At 35.6% G+C, this 19,527-nt stretch overlaps 1 protein-coding gene across 2 annotated transcripts in view; it reads right to left on the bottom strand.

Annotated features, from left to right (window-relative positions):
• The window catches only part of HBS1L (HBS1 like translational GTPase), a 51,401-nt gene that overhangs the window by 8,483 nt on the left and 23,391 nt on the right, over positions 1-19,527 (bottom strand). For both annotated transcript variants that reach the window (XM_070932701.1, XM_070932700.1), the window contains 8 exons: positions 11,204-11,312; positions 8,560-8,819; positions 8,283-8,448; positions 7,154-7,271; positions 6,646-6,792; positions 5,886-5,960; positions 3,411-3,528; positions 3,225-3,293 (listed from right to left, as the gene is read on the bottom strand). In XM_070932701.1, the coding sequence (XP_070788802.1) occupies positions 3,225-3,293; positions 3,411-3,528; positions 5,886-5,960; positions 6,646-6,792; positions 7,154-7,271; positions 8,283-8,448; positions 8,560-8,819; positions 11,204-11,312 (1,062 nt within the window). The remainder of the gene's footprint in view (positions 1-3,224; positions 3,294-3,410; positions 3,529-5,885; positions 5,961-6,645; positions 6,793-7,153; positions 7,272-8,282; positions 8,449-8,559; positions 8,820-11,203; positions 11,313-19,527) is intronic.

Here is a 19,527-nt window from a genome sequence, read left to right as displayed (position 1 = left end):
TCCAAACCGGAAGCATTCAGGCTAGATAGAAACAGGAGACTGGGAGTTCTAATTCCACCCTAGGCATGAAGCCAGCTGGGTAAACTTGGGCCAGTCATTCTCCTTCAGGAACAGAAAGCAGGCAATGGCAAACCACTGCTGAAATTTTGCCAAGAAAAATGCAAGGACCTGTGTTGAGGCCCTCACAGAAGTCAATGCTGACTCAAAGGCACACACATACATTTAGCTATTTGAAATATGCTTTTAGTTCCCAATATTACACATACACCCAAATTATTTACTTTCAGACAGGAATTTGCTTTAACAATTCATAAACAATTTGACACATTGTAAACAATTTTAAAATAAAGTTAGTATGCTGGAATTTCTGCTTCCAGTCTACTCACGGATTTATTCATTTCTTCAAGTTTGGTTTAGCATGTTCATAGCACTTCTTGGTTATGACCATTTGTTTAGCAACCACTCAAAGTTACAATGGTGGGGAACGAACGGTACTTATGACCATTTCTTAAGAGTTCCAGCCATCACAGCTCCCTGTAGTCACATGATCATCATCCAGTTCATGCACAGTTCATGATTAGGATTTGTCTGTTGGCTTCCCACTCACAAAGTAAGTGGGGAAGCCTGCAGGAAGTCAGAAGTCGTGATCACATGAGATCCTCACTTAAATGACCCACAGAGCAGCGGTGAAATCCAAATTTTTTTACTACCAGTTCTGTGGGCATGGCTTGGTGGGCATGGTGTGGCTTAGTGGGCGTGGCTTGGTGGGCATGGCAGGGGAAGGATACTGCAAAATCTCCATTCCCATCCCACTCCAGGGGAAGGATACTGCAAAATCCCCATTCCCTCCCCATTCCTGGGGGAGCCTGGATAGCTCTGCAGATAAGGCACTGTAATTTAACACCAGCTGTCTGCAATTAAAGTAAGTTCGAATCTTGCCAGGCTCAAGGTTGACTCAGCCTTCCATCCTTTCTAAGGAAGGTAAATTGAGGATCCAGTTTGTGGGGGCAATAAGCTGACTGTATAAAATATACAGAAGTATGAAGGCTATTGCTTAACGCACTGTAAGCTGCCCTGAGTCTCCGGAGAAGGGTGGCATATAAATCAAATTAAAAAAAAAAAAAAGGATACCCCAACGACGCCCTTGAAGTGATGTCCCGGTGCCTGGAGGCCGTACGGATCTGGATGGGGAGAAACAGGCTCAGGCTCAACCCATCCAAGACTGAGTGGCTGTGGTTTCCGACATCCCGATATAGTCAGCTGGTGCCATCGCTGACTATTGGGGGCGAATCATTGGCCCCCACGGAAAGGGCTCGCAACTTGGGCGTCCTCCTGGATTCACGGCTGTCTTTAGAAGAGCACTTGACGGCCGTGACCGGGAGGATTTTTCATCAGGTTCGCCTGATCCACCAGTTGCGTCCCTTTCTAGATTGGGACTCTCTACACACAGTCACTCACGCCCTTGTCACCTCTCGTCTGGACTATTGTAACGCTCTCTACATGGGGCTCCCATTGAGGTGCACTCGGAGGCTCCAACTGGCGCAGAGTGCGGCCGCGTGGGTGGTTATGGGAGCAACGTGGAGTTCCCATGTAACACCTCTCCTGCGCGAGCTGCACTGGCTCCCGGTGGTCTTCCGAGTGCGCTTCAAGGTTCTGGTTATCACCTTTAAAGCGCTCCATGGCTTAGGACCTGGTTATCTATGGGACCGCCTGCTACCACCAATAGCCTCCCACCAGCCAGTAAGCTCCCATAGAGAGGGGCTCCTCCGGGTGCCGTCGGCCAAACAATGTCGACTGGTGGCCCCTAGGGGGAGAGCCTTCTCTGTGGGGGCACCACGATCTGGAACGAGCTCCCCCCGGAGATACGGAGGATCCCTGATCTGCGCACCTTCCGTCATGCGCTTAAGACTTTCCTATTCCATCAAGCTGGCCTGGCCTAAATCTTCTCCCCTTTTTAAATGTAAATTTTTAAATGTAAATTTTAATTTGTTTTAAATTATGGGGTATTTTAAATTCAGCCAAATTATTTAATTCATTTTTAATTCATTTTAAATTTTTGTATTTATGTGTTTTATCTCGTGGCTGTTTACCACCCTGAGTCCTTCGGGAGAAGGGCGGCATAGAAATTTAATAAAATAAATAAATAAATAAATAAATAAATAAATAAATAAATAAATAAATAAATAAATAAATAAATAAATAAATAAATAAATAAATAAATAAATAATATTGCAAAATCTCCATTCCCATCCCACTCTGGGGCCAGCCAGAGGTGGTATTTGCCAGTTCTCCAAACTGCTCAAAATTTCCGCTACTGGTTCTCCAGAACCTGTCAGAATCTGCTAGATTTCACCCCTGCCAAGAGGACTGCTGGAATTTGCTGGACTGCTAAGTGATGTTTTAGGGATTAGCTATACAAAAAGAAAAATTTAAGTTTTATAAAGAGAGCTGGGTTGCATGCCTGCTGGCTAAATGATCAGTCAAGGATTAGAAAAATTATGTCCTTTGTAAAGCGTGACAGCTGATTTGAAAGTTATCCCCAGATGTCTCTAGGAATGTGCAAAATATATCTCTGTATGAATAGAACATTCCAGGGAACACTCTGTGCTTCCATGAACAGATAATCAGGGACGGGTTTTGAAATAGCTGCACAAATCTTGCAAAGAATGTTGTTGCTTAAATGGTTTAAAGAGAAGCACTTTCTAACATGCTTTTTGTGAAACTCCAATAAATTGTTTACAAAAAACATTTGTTGAGACTTCTAAAAATATTTTTTTAAAGATTATAACTGCAATAGTAAAATCTAATATAAATTAAAATAAAGGAAGGGAGGGAGTGAATATATAAAGAAGTTAGTTCCAACTTTCATACAGCAAGTATAAAGAATAAAGAATTTTGGTAATGTTTCACCTCCTCTTAATTTACAACCAATGATCTCTCCATCCATTTCCCATCTCTTATCTATAAAGAAATCCATAAAGCTCCATTGCAGTTCAGGTGTCAGTCAAAGTCCATTAAGGGTTGCCACAACTAACAACATTATCTATTTTAATCTTGATCAAACAAACCAATTTTATATTCCTTCCTTTTATTTCTAGCAATTTTAGACCATTCAAGTAATATACAACTTGCTTTTTCATTCCTTTTTGCTCCTTCATACAAGATGTATCCAAATTTTAACAAATCTCTTTTGTAAATCCATTTGGGAAGACTTTACTACATACCTTTAAAAACATCTGATACACATAATCTGAATGGTTTATCAACTGATCTTTGAGGTGGCTTGAAAGAATCTGTAAATAAATCAATATATATTGTGTTAACAGACATATATTTTACTTGAATGTAATATGGCTTATTGGTACTGTGTTTGCAACAATTTTCAAATCTTCAAAGATGTATATACTTACCAATTTGTTCCAGCAAACATTTTCCTGTGTACCATTTTGCCAATTCACTTGTTTGACTTTTTGTAACAAGATTTTCGCCGCCAAGTCCACTGGTAGGGATGTAAGCTACATCTGATTCCTGGTTGAATTAAATGTTTATTTTGCAATGCAAAATTAATAATTAACTTATATTATTAAATACAAGCATCTGAAATTCAAATTAAGCACAACTGCTTTTTCAGGAAAGAGTGTTTTATAATTTCATATAATAAAATTAACTGATAATAGTTTTAAATTCAGAGACAACTAAGACCATTTTAAAAAACAATCGAGCTGTAGAAATAATTCAAATCAGTGTCCCTTGTACTGTTGATTGGGTTATATTCTGCTAAAGTTTCAACATTATCATTTGTGTGCTTGTACCAAAGGCATTTTTGTCCTGACTGATTCAATTTCTGAAAGGTGATCTGGAGCAATTTTTGAAAGCAAATGCAACTTTTCTTTGGATCATGCAGCCATCATAGATCATAATGATAAGCAGGGATGAAATGCTCCCGGTTTGGACTGGATCGCCCAATCCGGTAGCGATGGCAGCAGGTGATTCGGAGAACCGGTAGCAAAAATACCTGCGCCTCCCCCCCCCCATGCCCAGCTGAGCCGCACGATCATCAGAGGCTTTTTTTTTTAACTTTTAAAAGCATTTTTTCTACAACCTCTTCCGACAAAAAAATGCTTTTAAAAGTTTTTTAAAAAAGCCTCTGATGATCGCGCGGCTCAGCTGGGATTGTCAGAGGCTTTTCAAAGCATTTTTTTCTGCAACCTCTTCGGCCGAAGAGGTTGTAGAAAAAATGCTTTGAAAAGGTTTTTTTTAAAGTTGGCCACGCCCACCGTCACATTAACCCCCCCAAGCCACGCCCACAGAACCGGTAGTAACAAATTTTACATTTCACCCCTGATCATAAAGCACAATTCATGCTGGGAAATGAATTAGAGGAGTATAGCCCACCCAATTCTCAAAAACATCATGGCAACTTTCAGTACCTTCAGTCATTACACCTTTTACAACAATCTGATTTTGAAGGCACTGATTTATACTTGCTCTGGTCTTTCATATTAGGACATGACCAGAAGATGATTTGGGAATACCAATCCTTTGCTGTCCCTCAGTGCCCGTAGGCTTCATCTTGCCCCACCAACTGTTATTATCTACACAAAACCACTGAGAGAAGTTAATACAGTAGTGATACATAATTCTACTTCTCCTTGCCATCGAACCCCAACAAAGTAATTGATACTCTTGAAATTGTTTAAGTTACTTTGGAGACTAGAAGAGAAATAATGAGATGAAATTAAATCCAGATAATATGGTAGCACTCTGGGTAAATAGTGCAGTTAAGTCTGTTTTGGATGAGCTTGTATTCCCTCTAGAAAAGGAAGTTAGTAATTTGGGAGTGTTCCTTGATCCTGTGGAACATCTCCCTGAGATGTGATTAGCACCAACCATCTTGGCATTTAGGAAATCCCTCAAACCCTGGTTGTTTCAACTAACCTGGGGACCTCACGAATTAGCGAGCCCACAAGTCGGATGTACTGTATGTAGAATGCTGATCCATTCTTCCACAGTCTTACTTATATCTGAGTTTGAAACTGTTTTAAAATTTTAACTGTTGTGTTATATTCTTGTTCTACCATTGTTTTATCTGATTGTTATATTGTACTCTGCCTAGAGTCATATAGGTGAGATGGGTGGCTATATTAATTATTTAATTAATAAAATCCTTGGCAGTCATTAAATTCCCAAGTGCTTGCTGTGATGAGAAGTAATTTTTAACAATTATAGCCAGGGAAGCAACTACAATCATTTCTGATTTGGTTATCCAACCCGTACCTTGGCTATAGATCCCATTATGACTACCCCCAAGATATTTTGCACCCTTGAAAGGGATGCATGTTTCAAATCATACAAAATGTGACAGCTACTGCTACCCACTACAAAATACCAGGATTGTGATTCCTCCACTTGCTTACCAGACACAATCTAAGGTGCTGGCACTGACCTTTAAAGTCCTGATGAATCAGACCTGTCTATCTAAGGGGACACTTCTCCCATTAAGAACCTCCTTAGGCATTTGTTTGTTTGTTTGTTTATATTTGTTTCCCACTTTTATTATTTTTACAAATAACTCAAGGCAATGAACATACTTCATTCTCTATTTTCCTCACAACAACTCTGTGAGGTGGTTTGGGATGGGACTGAGTGGCCCAAAGTCACCCAGTTGGCTTTCATGCCTAAGGCAGGATTAGAACTCATAGTCTCCACATTTCTAGCCTGGTGCCTTAACCACTAGGTCAAACTGCCTCTTTTTTACCAGGTTCTTAATTGTCAGCTAAGAATTCTTAATATGATATTGCATGTATTTACATTTTTATTTTTTGTACTCCATGTTTTACTGAAAGCGTTTATTTTTTTATTTTCTTTTATAATCTTTTGTTTACCTTAAAGCCGGCTTGCTTAAGGAATTGTCCAAGTTTATTAACAATTTCCTGAAATCGTTCTTGTTGCCAATTGACCTATAATATAAACATGATACTTTACTGAGGAATAGGAACATATTTGGACATCACTCTAATACAAATGAAAATTATCTTTTATCAACCAAGAAATATCATTATCATTAAGAACCTCTCCCTTGCTGCTTTCTTTTATCAATTTAAGATGGCAATATAGTAGAAAATGTGATGTGTTAACATTTTAAAATGTATTCAAGTAGCAGTTCTATTAAAAATGCATGTGAAGTGGACTTAACATTTCTTAAGGAATGCTATTAATTGCAACTATATAACAACACAGTATAATTACAGTATTCTAGGAAGTTAATTATATCAGGCAATGTCTCATAACAAAGCAAAATTTAAAAATTAAATTTTAATTCTTAATTTTAAATTATTGGATTAATAATAGTATAACAAAGGAAAAAAACTAAGCACACTGAAGAAATTAACAGGCTAACATTGGTGTGGCTAATCTATCATTTAACAGGAAACGCAAGCAAATACTTTATTAATATATCCTGCTTACACCGTTTTCTTCTATTTTAGGTTTTAGCTATCTTTTTTCAAAAGATACTAGAGATTAACTTCAAAGTGAATATTATCTAAAATCTTTCTCTTCCTCTCGCTGTTCTCTTCATGTGTATTGATAAAAAATAAGCCTATATTTATAAAAGAAGTTTTGGGAAAAAAATCAAGGCAATACCTGATCCATTTTATTGACTGCAACTGCTAGCTGTGTTACTCCCAATGATCGAACTAAAAGACCATGTTCTCGTGTCTGTCCACCAGTCTCAAAACCAGCTTCAAATTCCCCTCTGCTGGCATCCACCACTAACACAGCCACATCAGCCTAAGGAAAACCACTTGATTAGTTGTATTTCTTGGGTATAGGTTAATCATACAAAAACTAGATACATCTAAAATGTTTTTGCCTTTTTCTTATTGTTGCCTTATCATAAAGATAGGCTTACTTAAATCACTTCAAATGAAACACCACAACATTTCTCATTTTGTTGATATAATTATGTGCAAAAATAACATTACCGAGCAAAGTAATGTTTTAAGAATAATTTATTTCCTCTGATTGTCATAATATAATTTGCATCCATGATGTAGTATGTATAATATGGGGAAATCAAACTGCCACTGAATACTACAATTCAATTTAAAAGTGCCTTATGTATGACAGATGATACTAGGAAAGGCTTTACCTGGGCAGCTCCTGTGATCATATTTGGAATGAAGTCTTTATGGCCAGGAGCATCCATTAGTGTAATAATTTTTGTTTTTGTCTCAAATTTGGTCATACCTACATCCATTGTCACTCCCCTACAAATAATGAACAGGCAAAGAATGGATCATTTATAGTAATATTCAAAATCAATCTGTATACCCTATCTTCTTTTTCTAAATATAACTTTTATTATAGATTTTCATAGAAATAAAATGAAATGATATAAAGTAAGATTAAAAGAAAGAAAAACATAAAAAACATATAAAAATTATATAGAAAGAAAAGAAATAAAATATAAAGAAGCAAATTCTCACCTCCTTCTTTAAAGTCACATGTCAACACACTGTTTCCCATATTCACCCTTTTAAATCTATAAATCACCAGTTCATTTTTTCCCATTTTCAGCAAAAAGTCCATAAGAGGTTTCTAGTCTTTCATATATTCACATCTTTTTGAACAACTAATGTCAAAAATATCCCACAGAAAGTGAGAGTTAAAACAGGAGAGTAAATTAAAAAATACAAATATATTGAAGTGATAGTAAAGGCATTCAGCCATCATATTTAAAATCAAAGTTACATGATACAGCAAAGTTCAGAAAGTTTGTGCAATAAGTCATCATGTTTAGGGGTAAGAGCATATGATATCAGATAAAAATTATAATTGTGATTGAATAAATATGCATTGATCTGCCATTTTAGCCTACATGTTACATTATATGAACAAGTTGCCACCACCCAAGGGAGTTTTAACCCACGTATCACTTCCTACAATTAATTTCTAATTCTGCAATGGAGATTCAAATATTTCCAGAAGTAATCTGGTACCAATAGCCTAATAATAATATTTTTTTTCTAATTGTATCTGGATCTACTCTGGGGTCTCTCAGTAAAATAAAATCTCCTGGAGGCAGAAAAACTACCTTAAAATTATGTGTAGTGAGTTTCTTGTAAAAACCATAGCTTTATATCAGAATTAGACAGTTTAATCATATATGATTATATATATATTCTGAGTACACACAGTACACAGAAACCTCAAAAACAACTTTACTGTTACCACTGCTACCACAGCCAATTTTCATGTAAAAGGGTAGTTTTTCTCACCTTTCTCTCTCTTCCCCTGTTTCATCTAAAACCCATGCATAAGCAAATGATGCTTTTCCAGCTTTCTTTGACTCTTGCTCGTATTTGTGCATTGTTCGCTTGTTCACATTACCCAGAAGATACAACAAATGACCCATTAAAGTACTTTTTCCTGCATCAACATGTCCTAAAAAGAAACACATTATTACTGATTAATTTATTTTAGATGACATTCTACGTCTGTAACTGAAAAGAGGAACTACATATATTTTTCATTTTTGCACCAAAATAAATATACCTATTACTACAAGGTTAAGCAAATGTTTTCCTCCTTGTCTCTTCTCCAACTCAGCTTTTATATCTAATTGTTGTTTGGATTTTCCAGACTTTTTCACAGGAGTTGGTACTACTGATGAGTCTTCTGATACTTGAATGGTCTGGGAGGGAAAAGTTGATTTAGGTTGTATCTCAGCTATCCCCATATTTGCAATGGTATCTCCAGCAGAGAATCCTTTTTGTGGCATAAAGGTATTATGTCCATTCTCTTCTACATTTGCACTACAAAAAAGCAGAGAATGAATGTGAGAATGCACATTTCAAAAGACTACAGATCAAAATAAAATTATATATGTATCTACAATCTCAGTTGAAGAAAAAATGATGAGTGAATTAATTACTGTATAAACATTTGGTAAATTCTTCTATATATGGGATTATGGCAAAAAAGTATATTACTCTATTACTTTACTAAGCTTCAAATAAGATGCAGAATTATGTGGGTGTTTTTCCCCTTATTGCTACGAAAAGCTTCAGATAGAGTACAAAATTATTCTAACTATTGCTAAATTACTATTTGACAATCGTCTTCCTCCATTTACCCTCTACCTTTCTTGCCTTGAGATGCAGTCTTAGGAAAGATAAACAACATGCTATGCATTAATTATGTTGCTGTAACAAGTTATAAAGAGCTGCTTCTGAAGGAACAAGCCCTGTTGGGAAGCCTACGTGGAGTTCTCATTCATCTCAACCAGATATTTCTTATAGGTGTGGAGCAAGGGGCAATTCTAAAATGTATTAATATTTTAAACTTGAAATAATAGTATTATGTCATTTCAGTATATATGATGGGACACTTTGGAAAATATGCGTGCCATAGTGGAATTATAATAAGATAGCACACTTATAGTTGTTGTAAATATCAATTATAGGTAGAAATATAAAAAACTCATATCATGCTTTAAAGCTAAAAATCTGCCTCGTTGGGAAGTTTTACTTTTGTCTCACATTGTCATTAAAGTCCCTTAAAAAAACAAGAAAACATATTCAGGATCTCTTAATCTTAATCTCTATGGCACAAATTCTCTGTGTTAAATTAGCCTGGTTACAAATTGTGATTTAAGAATGTGAATTTTAAATTCCCAAATTATAACTAAGCTTCATTAATACGAAGTCTTGTATTTTTTCCCAGAATGTAGGAAACCAACACAGAAGGCAAGTTTCCAGCAGGGGAAAATGTGCAACTGTATTGCAGCTTCAATTAACTAGTCTAAATATAAAATGGTGCTGTTTTTTGTGAAGCAGGAACCCAATGATATTCAGATCTATAGTAGGAATTAGCATTTAATGGCATTTTGTTCCTGGAGGTTTTTTCCTTTATTTTCATTTTTTTATTCTGGAACAAATTGATTTTTCTATCCGGTTGTTTCTGTCAGTGAAGCCTTTAAAATACACTCAGTTTTCCTTCCTTCTATACTACTTGCTGTTATCGAATATAAGGAGATTTTTATTGGTGTATGAATTAGAACTTTCTCTTCACTAAACATTTTGTCTTTCATGATGACTTTAATTTAGTGTTACATTTAACTATAATATGTATCTCTCTATTTTAGTATCCAAATAATAAAAACTGGATTATGTGCAGAACAGAACTCAAAAGAACAGGCAGATTGTGGACAGGCCACGTCCAGTCTAAGCCCAGATTGGTCTGAAAGAAAGAGGTGGGAAGATAGTGAGGCCAACAAGTAAGGTGTGGTTGAACAGAAGCACAGCAGAAGCAATGGCGGCATAAAACTAAAGGGAAGAAAGGGGAAGAAAGAAGAAAAAAGATCAAAAAAGCAGATGCACAGGCCACGAAGAGGAGAGAAGAAAGGGGTGAGGTGCACCAGCCCCGCCCTACTCATTCCATTAGACTCTTTCATGGTCATTTTAACTAACATATGGAACAACCAAAATGTTCCAGGATTCTGTTCAACTACACTACAACCTTGCCTGAAACTGTTCAGTTGAACTTCAAGCCACAAGATGTTTCTCCCATGCCAAGAACAATACCCATTTTCTCCATTTGTAAACACACCACCACTAGAGACTCAGAATGTACAGATTATCTATCAAATTCTTAAACAACATACTGCATGTAGATGGAATAGTCATTTCTATAAGAAAATAGAACATAATAAATAAGATGTAGTAAAGTAGATACTGGTCCATCAGTCAAGAGATCAGTCAGTAGGAAGGCATACAGAGAACATATATTATACAATGTGGTATAGAACATGGGCATCTGAACAATGACCCAAATGTCTTCCCTCTTTTTTCTGAATTGATTGCATTTCACATAAATTATCTGGTCAAGAATTTAATTTACAATGCTCTAATCTGAATTCACCTCAGAATAATCTGGCAATCTACGGAAAGATATTTTAAAATGACATTGTTGTTCTATCTACAATATACAGTGGAGGTTTTTTTTAAAAAAAAATCACAAATGCAAGATGCCTTTTATGTCAACTTAAACAAATGAAACAAGAAGCCATGCTATTTATATATGCATATATAATAGTAAATCTTTACCAAAAAGCAGAACAAAATAAAAGTCAATAGAGGTTCACCATTTGAAAAAAAAGAGCTAGCAGAAATGTATTTTGAGGGGAATAAGGGTTTACCATCGGACTTCAAAGCCAGTAGCTTGCTTCTTTCCAGATACGGTCATTTTGGTAACCTTTGGCACAATGTCAGAATCTGTTCTGATAGCTTGAGAATCTCTCACTTTTCCTAGCAGAATGAGAAAAATATAAAACCATAACAATAGAGCAAACTGAGTAGATATCTAGATTGGCCTGCACAATAGGTTGACAACAGATAATACAAAATAGCTTCTTAAAAATTTAGAACAAGAAAAGTACGAAAAATTAGACTCGACATATAACATTCTGAATACAAGCTTTCTAATTTGAGATCTGACAAAGAACTGCAGAATCCTAGGTCTTGTATGAAATTTGGTAAATAATGGTGAAATCAATTATCATGCTAATCTATCTCCACTATGATTTTTCTTTTTCTCTCCTTATTCTACAATCCTTTCTACCAGTTCCTTAATACAGATTCTGCTTGGAGGATCTGATCCATCAACAGGAATTGGGTATCAAAAATGTTGTCATTTTTTTAAAAAAAATATATCATGAAATGTCATTTTCCCAAGAAAAATCCCCAGATTTTTTTTATTTTTTAACTTAAAATTTGTTATGTTGTATATTAAAATTTGCAATATCCTTACAAAAGATCCCTCTCATCCTCAATTCCACATTATATTACAGATAATTGCATTGTCTTGCTTCTCCCTTTGACTCAAGTGTCCAAAATAGATTGTTTAGATCAGGGGTGTCAAACTCGATTTCATTGAGGGGCGCATCAGGATTGTATTTGACCTCAGGGGGCCGGAGTGGATGTGGCTGGGGTGGGCATGGCCAACTCGGTATCACTCGTGTCAGGGGCGCCTGTGGTGGCCCGAGCGCTCTTCCACTGAAAACGGGCTCCAGTTCTGTTTTCAGCTGAGACAGCCTCCTGCAATCCTTTGCCAGTGAAAACAGAGCTCGGGATGGCCACACGCAGCCCTTACAAGCTCCGTTTTGGGCTGCGATGGTCTCCTGCAAGCCTTTGCCATAGGCACTGTGGGCCAATCCTTTGCTGTTCGCAGGGTGGCCCCATGGGCCGGATCTAAGCAACCCGCGGGCCGGATTAGGCCCCCAGGCCTTGGGTTTGACACCCATGGTTTAGATCATATACATCCCTTTAAATCATATTAATATTGTATTAGCTTTTTTGCAGACTTTTGGCTCTGTTTATTTCCTTTGTAATAAACTACATCTTACATGTCTACTATTGATCATGTTGACGTTTATTCTGGGTTTGATTATAATTTTTGAAATGCAAATACCATGATAGATATTATTATAAGGGGAAGAACCATCTTGTTCAAGTCAATTGGAAATGGCCAATTTCTAATGGGAATATGCTGAAGTATATTTTCTAGTGGGAATATACTCAAGTTAAATAGTTAGCTCAGAATGGGAATGCATTCAACTTTCAGATTATTTCAGCCTATATATTTTTCCAGTTTAAAAAACAAATCCCTAAATTCTGAGGTTTTGGAAATAATGTTCAAAACAAATATTTAACAAATTTGTGAAATTTATTCTAGGCACAGAATGTGGATCTCCTTAATTCAATTTGTGTTGGCCATTACAATTACATCTACATGGAGGGAAGCTTTCAGTGGGGTACCTCAAGGTTCTGTCTTGGGCTCTGTGTTCTTCAAAATCTTTATAAATGACCTAGATGAGGGGATTGAAGAGACACTCTTGTAGATGACCCAAGAAGGGGAATTGATAACATTTTGGAAGATAGACTCAAGATCCATAAGGATCTTGACAGACCTGGGCATTAAGCTCTGTGCAACAAGATGCAGTTCAGGGTGAGAAAAGTAGGGTCCTGCATACACACAGGAAAATCCAAATGCACAGGTATGGTTCTATCGGCAGGATCTGGTTCAACAATAGCATCTGTGAGAGGGATTTAAGTATCCTGCTGGACCATCACTCAAGTATGAGACAGCAGTGTGCTGCAGTTGTCAAAAAATTAAACACAGTCCTAAAGTGTATGGACAGAAGGATAGAATCAAGATTATGGGAAGTGATAGTACCACTCTATACTGCACTGGGAAGGCCACACTTGGAATACCATGTCCAGTTCTGGTCACCAAGTATAAAAAAAGATGCTGAGGTCCTAAAAAGAATACAGAGGAAAGCAACAAAAATGATAAGGGATCTGCAGGTTAAATCATACGATGAACAGCTAAGGGAACCAGGCATGTTTAGCTTAACACAGAGAAGGCTTTAGGGGTGACATGATAACTGTCTTCCAATACTTGAAGGGCTGTGCCAGGGAAAAAGGGGTTAATTTATTCTGAATAAAACCTGTGGGCAGGACAAGAAGCAATGGGTAGAAGCTCGATTCAGCATGGAAATGAGGAATTTTCTGACAGTGTGAACAATTAATCAATGGAATAGCTTGCCTCCATGAGTGTGGGTGTTCCATCACTGGAGGTTTTCAAGAAAAGATTGGATAACCAGATGTCTGGGATAGTATAAGGACTCCTACCTTGAGCAAAGGGCTGGACCAGAAAACCTCCAAGGTCCCTTCCAGCCCTATGATTCTAAGAATGTTTTTAAAATATTATTGTCCATCCACATTTTTTCATTTTCCTATTTAACTTCTGCTGATGTAGATTATACCATATTGCAGAATTACAAAAGAATTAGCATTGCACAAGATGCATCAATAAGAGGGATCCTTCCCACCTATTTACCTCAACTCCCTTCTAAATTATGTTTGCTAACAGTGAACTGAGCTCAGAATCAATGTGTCTGACTAGAAGAGGCTCAGTCAGCATTATACTAACCACTCAAAAATGTTCAGCTCTTTGCAAATCATTTCTAAATAACTTTCCAAGCAAGAACAATGAGTTATTTAGAAAAAGGTTATTTCCTAAATAGAAAGGGGGTTTCCAAGTAAAAGCCCTGCTAGCTTTCAATTACTGTTTCTTTACAAAGCTTATATACTGTTCTATATTGTTTGTTTAAATGAGTTGTTCAGTGCCCTAAACATTCTATAGTAACTATCCAGGTACTCATCTAACAGCAATTAACAGCTAAAAAGACTAAAAGCCCTCTGGAACTGATAACAGACAAGAGGACATCTTTACATTTTATATGGGCTCTAAATAGTGAGAATTTAAAATATTTTAAAATGATTTAAAATAGAATTGATCTTCCAGTTTAGCATAAATGTCAAGAAAAACATTTTAACAGGAAATATCCCATGGATCACACCCAAGAATAATACAAATTACTCTAGAAATAATTATTTTAATATTTCCATTTTGTCAGTAAATGTACTAACTGGAAATAAAATACTTAAAAGATATGAAAAAGCACTTACTACAAAATATAGTTAGAAGAGATAACACTGTCCTGCTCACAGAATAAAAAAAAGAGGAACAGCAATGACCTAAAATGACATGTTCATAGAATCATAGAGGTAGAGGTCAACTAGTCTGATCAAATGTAAACCACTGTTAAAAGTATTTTGGATAGATGACTATTTAACATCTGTTTGAAGACCTCCAATGCAGTGAAAAGTATCACTACTTGAGGCAAATTACTCCACTGGTTAACTGCTCTTACGATCAGGAAATTCATCATACAGTAGCATCTAACTGAATCTACTTCCCAGCAGTTTCAAGCTATTAGACTTTGTCATGTGCAGCAACACAACAGAGAACTAGCACCTCTATCCCCTATATAATAACCCTTAGATATCTAAAGATTGGTATATCTCCACCCCCATCCTGTCTTCTCTTCTACAGAATAAACAAGTTGCTTTTATCAACCCTCATATTTCCAGTCCTCTCACCATCTTAACAGCCTTCCCTGAACTAATGTCAGTTTAACAATGTGGTACCCCAAACTGGACACAGTATAATTCCAACTGGGACAAATAGTCCTGTGATCTGGACACTATGCTCCTTTTAATATATCCCAAAGTAGCACTGCTTTTTTAACAATTGCAAAATACTCCTGGTTCATATTTAACTTTTGTTCAACAAGAGCATTCAAATTCTTTTCATATGTAGTACTGGCAAAGTAGCTTTTTCTTGCGCAATACCTATGACTTAAATTTTTCGTACCTAAATGTAGATGCCTACATTTCTCCCTGTTAATTTTTATTCTACTTAGGACCATTTTTTAAAATCTTTTTTTTAGATCTGTTTAGATCTTTTTGAATCTTTTTCTTCTCTTCTAAAATATCAGCCACTTATCCTACTTGTGCATCATCTGTCAATTTCAGAATCATCCCCTTAACCCTTTCATTCATTAATAATTCATTATTAATGAATTAATAATTCAATTCATTAATGTCGAAGAGTACAGGGTCCTGCATGGAATTCTGTGGCATTCCATCATTACTACTCTCTTTCTGTCAAAAAAGGAGATAAAGTTAGTGTGGCATGACTTGTTTGTGGAAAACTTATGATGGTTTTTGTTAGCTGATGCATTTAATCCAAGTATTCACACAAATAATTCAGTTTAATACTATGTTCAGAAATTTGGTCAGTAAATATAAAGTAACAGCTCTGTAATTTTTTTGGTCCTCCTACTTCCTTTTTTGAAGAAAGCAACATACTTTCCTCCAGTCTTGGGGACTCTTTCACCAGTTCTATTATTGCCTATAGCTAAAATCAAGGGTTTTCTGATCTAGTTTATGAGATTTTTCTTCTTCTTAAATGTATACTTTACTAATCAAATTAACAAGTAATAAATCAAAAATAAAATAAAAATGGACAAGAAAGTAAAGAGTTAAATATTTTCCAAATTATCAGCTGTTGATTAATATGAAGATTCCTAGGGAAAAGAAAGCATTACAGAAATTTTCAAAATATCTTTAAAAGAATTAAAGCTTTATACTGTGTAAAATGGGTTCAGTTCAAGTTAACTTTAAGTATTTTGAAAAGCAATTATTTGTGCACTAAATGTATTTCTTCTATACTCTTCCACAGTATAGAGCTCACCTTCCAAAAATAACCTCAAGTGTCTATGTCTTCTTACACACCAAATTTTGCTAAATGACTGTAATTTGTTTCCTTAGCAATTACAGAAAATATTCTGGAATAATATGTATAGGTTTGTGACCATAAATACATATTATAATAAATACTAAATACTGAGTAGACCTAATCTTCAACACCTAAACTGAGAGCTTATATAGTCCACATTGATGTTCTTCAGTAGAATTTCTGTTGAGCATTTGGTTCATTATGAGTATGTAAAACTGAAAGTATAAGATATAACGAACAGATACTTTTACTACAATTTATTCATGTTTCCAGAAATGACGTATTATCTGGCACTAAAACTAACATTATGATACCAGAGGATGGTGCTATTGTTTTAAGTTTATCTTACAAGTAAATTGTAAAGTTCTAAAATAAACTGTATAGTATTTAGTACTTTGTAAAATTAGACTTTAGGTATTTGATAGTAAGCGTTAATAAATAAATACTACTTATCTGATTCTATTACACTGGATGTGACTTGACTACACATACAAATGAATACTGTAGTTAAATAGTTTAGACAAACCTGTTTAAAGTAAAATTTACTCAGAATACACACACCTTAGAAGTGTACAAATACAAACAGATGATCAATTGCACCTACTGAAATATAAAATAGCAAAATAACTGTTTAATTTTTTAAAAAAACATCCAGAGGGGGCATGCATTACTGTATTGGGAACTACAGTTGGGAATGAAGAAATGAGCCAGCCATTTGAACTGTTCAAATAAAAAAATATTCAGTAGTAGCAAAACCTGGAAGGTAATACTTCCATTTTGGCAAATATATTATGGATATGAAAATTCATAACCCTTTCTTATACCAAACATGACACAAGTGATAAACTTTTCTCAAGATCAATAAACACATACATACGCATATCACAGAAGTATCCTTTAAAACAATCAACATTATGTAACATGTACAAAAAAACCAGTAAGTTGTAGTAAGCCAGAAATGAAAGGTTTCCACCTTTAATTATATATAAAAAAGGAAATCTAACTAAGTGCAATTTAGACCAATATTATTCAATATATAACTTTCTTCAGCCTATTATTTCTGTTCTTGCTTCCAGTATAACCATATGAGCAGGACTATTAGACCAGGTTGTCAAAATAACAATTATCATTGAGTGATAGAAAAGAGATCAAGGAGACATTAATTCTTGATTGCCATTTATCAGTTGTCTGGATTTTTGCACCTCAGATTTGGTAGTCCTATTTTTGAGAATCTCAAAAAGTTCCATCCAGCCACAAATTTCTTCATCTTCTCCTTTCAGCCCATTCATTCTGTTATATTCATTTTGTAATCACAACCTTATTCAGTCTCTACAACCAAATCATTTCAACATATTTCTATTATATTGACACTAATTTTGTTAATTCAAACCACATTCATTCATTATTTATTTATTTCTGGCTCTATCTGTTGCTTTACTGCACAAATTACTGAAATAATTCATTTCCACTGCATTCATTTAGATTTTTCCTAATATACTCATCTCTCACTTCATAAAACAAAGTGGGTGGTAGCATGATCTAAGTGATTTTTGCTTCTCCCAAAAACATACACTCTTTGCAAATGACAACATACTACCATCCAACCTTTTAGCAATGTTTATTAATCCTAAAATTTCTTACTCCGTGTTCACATCTTTAGAAAATATTCTAGCAAATATAATTCATGTATCTGCTCTAGATTTTTGCAACGCAGGTATAATATTCACTCACTTTCTTTTTCAACCATGACTACCTTGATCTTTTAAAGCATTTTCAGATCTAAACTGTTACATCATATAATCTAATATTTGCTACAAATGATTTAAAATCTCAGTCAACAACAGAGCATCACTTGTGTACAAATGAATTCACATCTCAAACTAAAATATTTCTAATGTCGTACAGTTGTTTATTATATGTTTGCATAAATATATAAAACAGCAAAGAAACATCACACGTTATTGTTTTATTTATTTTTAGGTGTTGAAACATTTGCTAAGCATTCTAGTTGTTTCCATTGACTGGACATCCATCCATTCAGCATGCTCAACAATCAATCTTTAATTCCACATATTGCAAAATATTCAATTCAACATTTAAAACATTCAAGAATTCAAACTTATTCATTTTCTTATATATTTTTCCTAATTCAAATAAAATTCATTAACTTTTCATATATTCATGCATTTCTCAATGAATTTCTAAGAGCAAAACTGGCCTATAGACCAGTTTCTAGTGTGAAAAAGCACTATACTTCTCAAATTTTGCTCATTAGTGCCACACTCATACACTTTGACATAAACAGATTTTTTTTTCCACATACACATAAAAAACTAAATTGTACATGTAACTTGGTTACATTTTTCTCTAACAGCACCCTTCCATTTTTCGGGCACTAATACACTTCTCACACAGATGTTAAACAAGTTACAGAGCTACTGCATAAGTAAAAATCCTCCAATATTTCTCCAGTTATACTGTATACCTTTCCTATCATATTATTTTCAACAATATGATTCAACATAATTTCCTTTTCTTTTGACATGTTAGTATTAAAAAAAATTCAATGACCTTCATTGTATCATTCTATTTCTTTGTTAATTGTTTCTTTTTTAACTAGGTACATAAATAATATCTATAAGCAGACAAAGGAATTACTAAGATTGTACAGTTAGTGCTCAGTGTAGCTTTAATTTGAAACTACCATAGAAAACATTAAGTTATGACTTCCGGTGGCTCCGCCGGCGCCGAAAGACGCTCCTTTGTGAGCGCTAGCCCGGGATTCCGTTAGAGCCGCTACAACAGCGAAAATCAGCTGTCTAGCGGCTTGAAAACTTTCCCTCCTGGGAGAAGGGGAGAAAGAGAGCCGACAGGTGTGGGTAGAGCTCCCCAAGAGCCCCAGGTTTCTTTTTAAATCTGGGGCTTAAAGGGTGAGAGCTCCCCGGAAAGCCTGTCATTGCTCCGGACCCGGGATGTTTCTGCTTCAAGCAGATCTAGATGCCGCGACCACCCCAGCAACTCAATTTTAAAAAAGATTTTGGATTGGAAAGCTGGCAGAGCAAATACAGGAGAATCTAAAATTGCAAGTACTAAACTTTATGTCAGCGTCTCACCGCTGGCATAGAGAGGAGAGAGATAAGCCCTGAACTTTTGCCTGCTAAATCCCTTTGAAGCTGGGTCGTCGTGGAAATGAAGGGAGGGGGGACATTCCTGTGAAATGACGAGACAAGAAGTCAGTAGAGTGACTTGGAAGATAGCCAATGAGAAGCAGATAATTGGGGATCGGAAAGGGAGGGATTGGGGGGCAAAAGGTCA

This window comes from Pituophis catenifer, unplaced genomic scaffold, assembly GCF_029215685.1.
Source record: "Pituophis catenifer annectens isolate HBS135680 unplaced genomic scaffold, rPitCat1.0.hap2 SCAF_1, whole genome shotgun sequence".
NCBI lineage: Eukaryota > Metazoa > Chordata > Lepidosauria > Squamata > Colubridae > Pituophis > Pituophis catenifer.
Note: the sequence above shows the minus strand (reverse complement) of the source record. Positions and strands in the feature narration are given on the sequence as shown.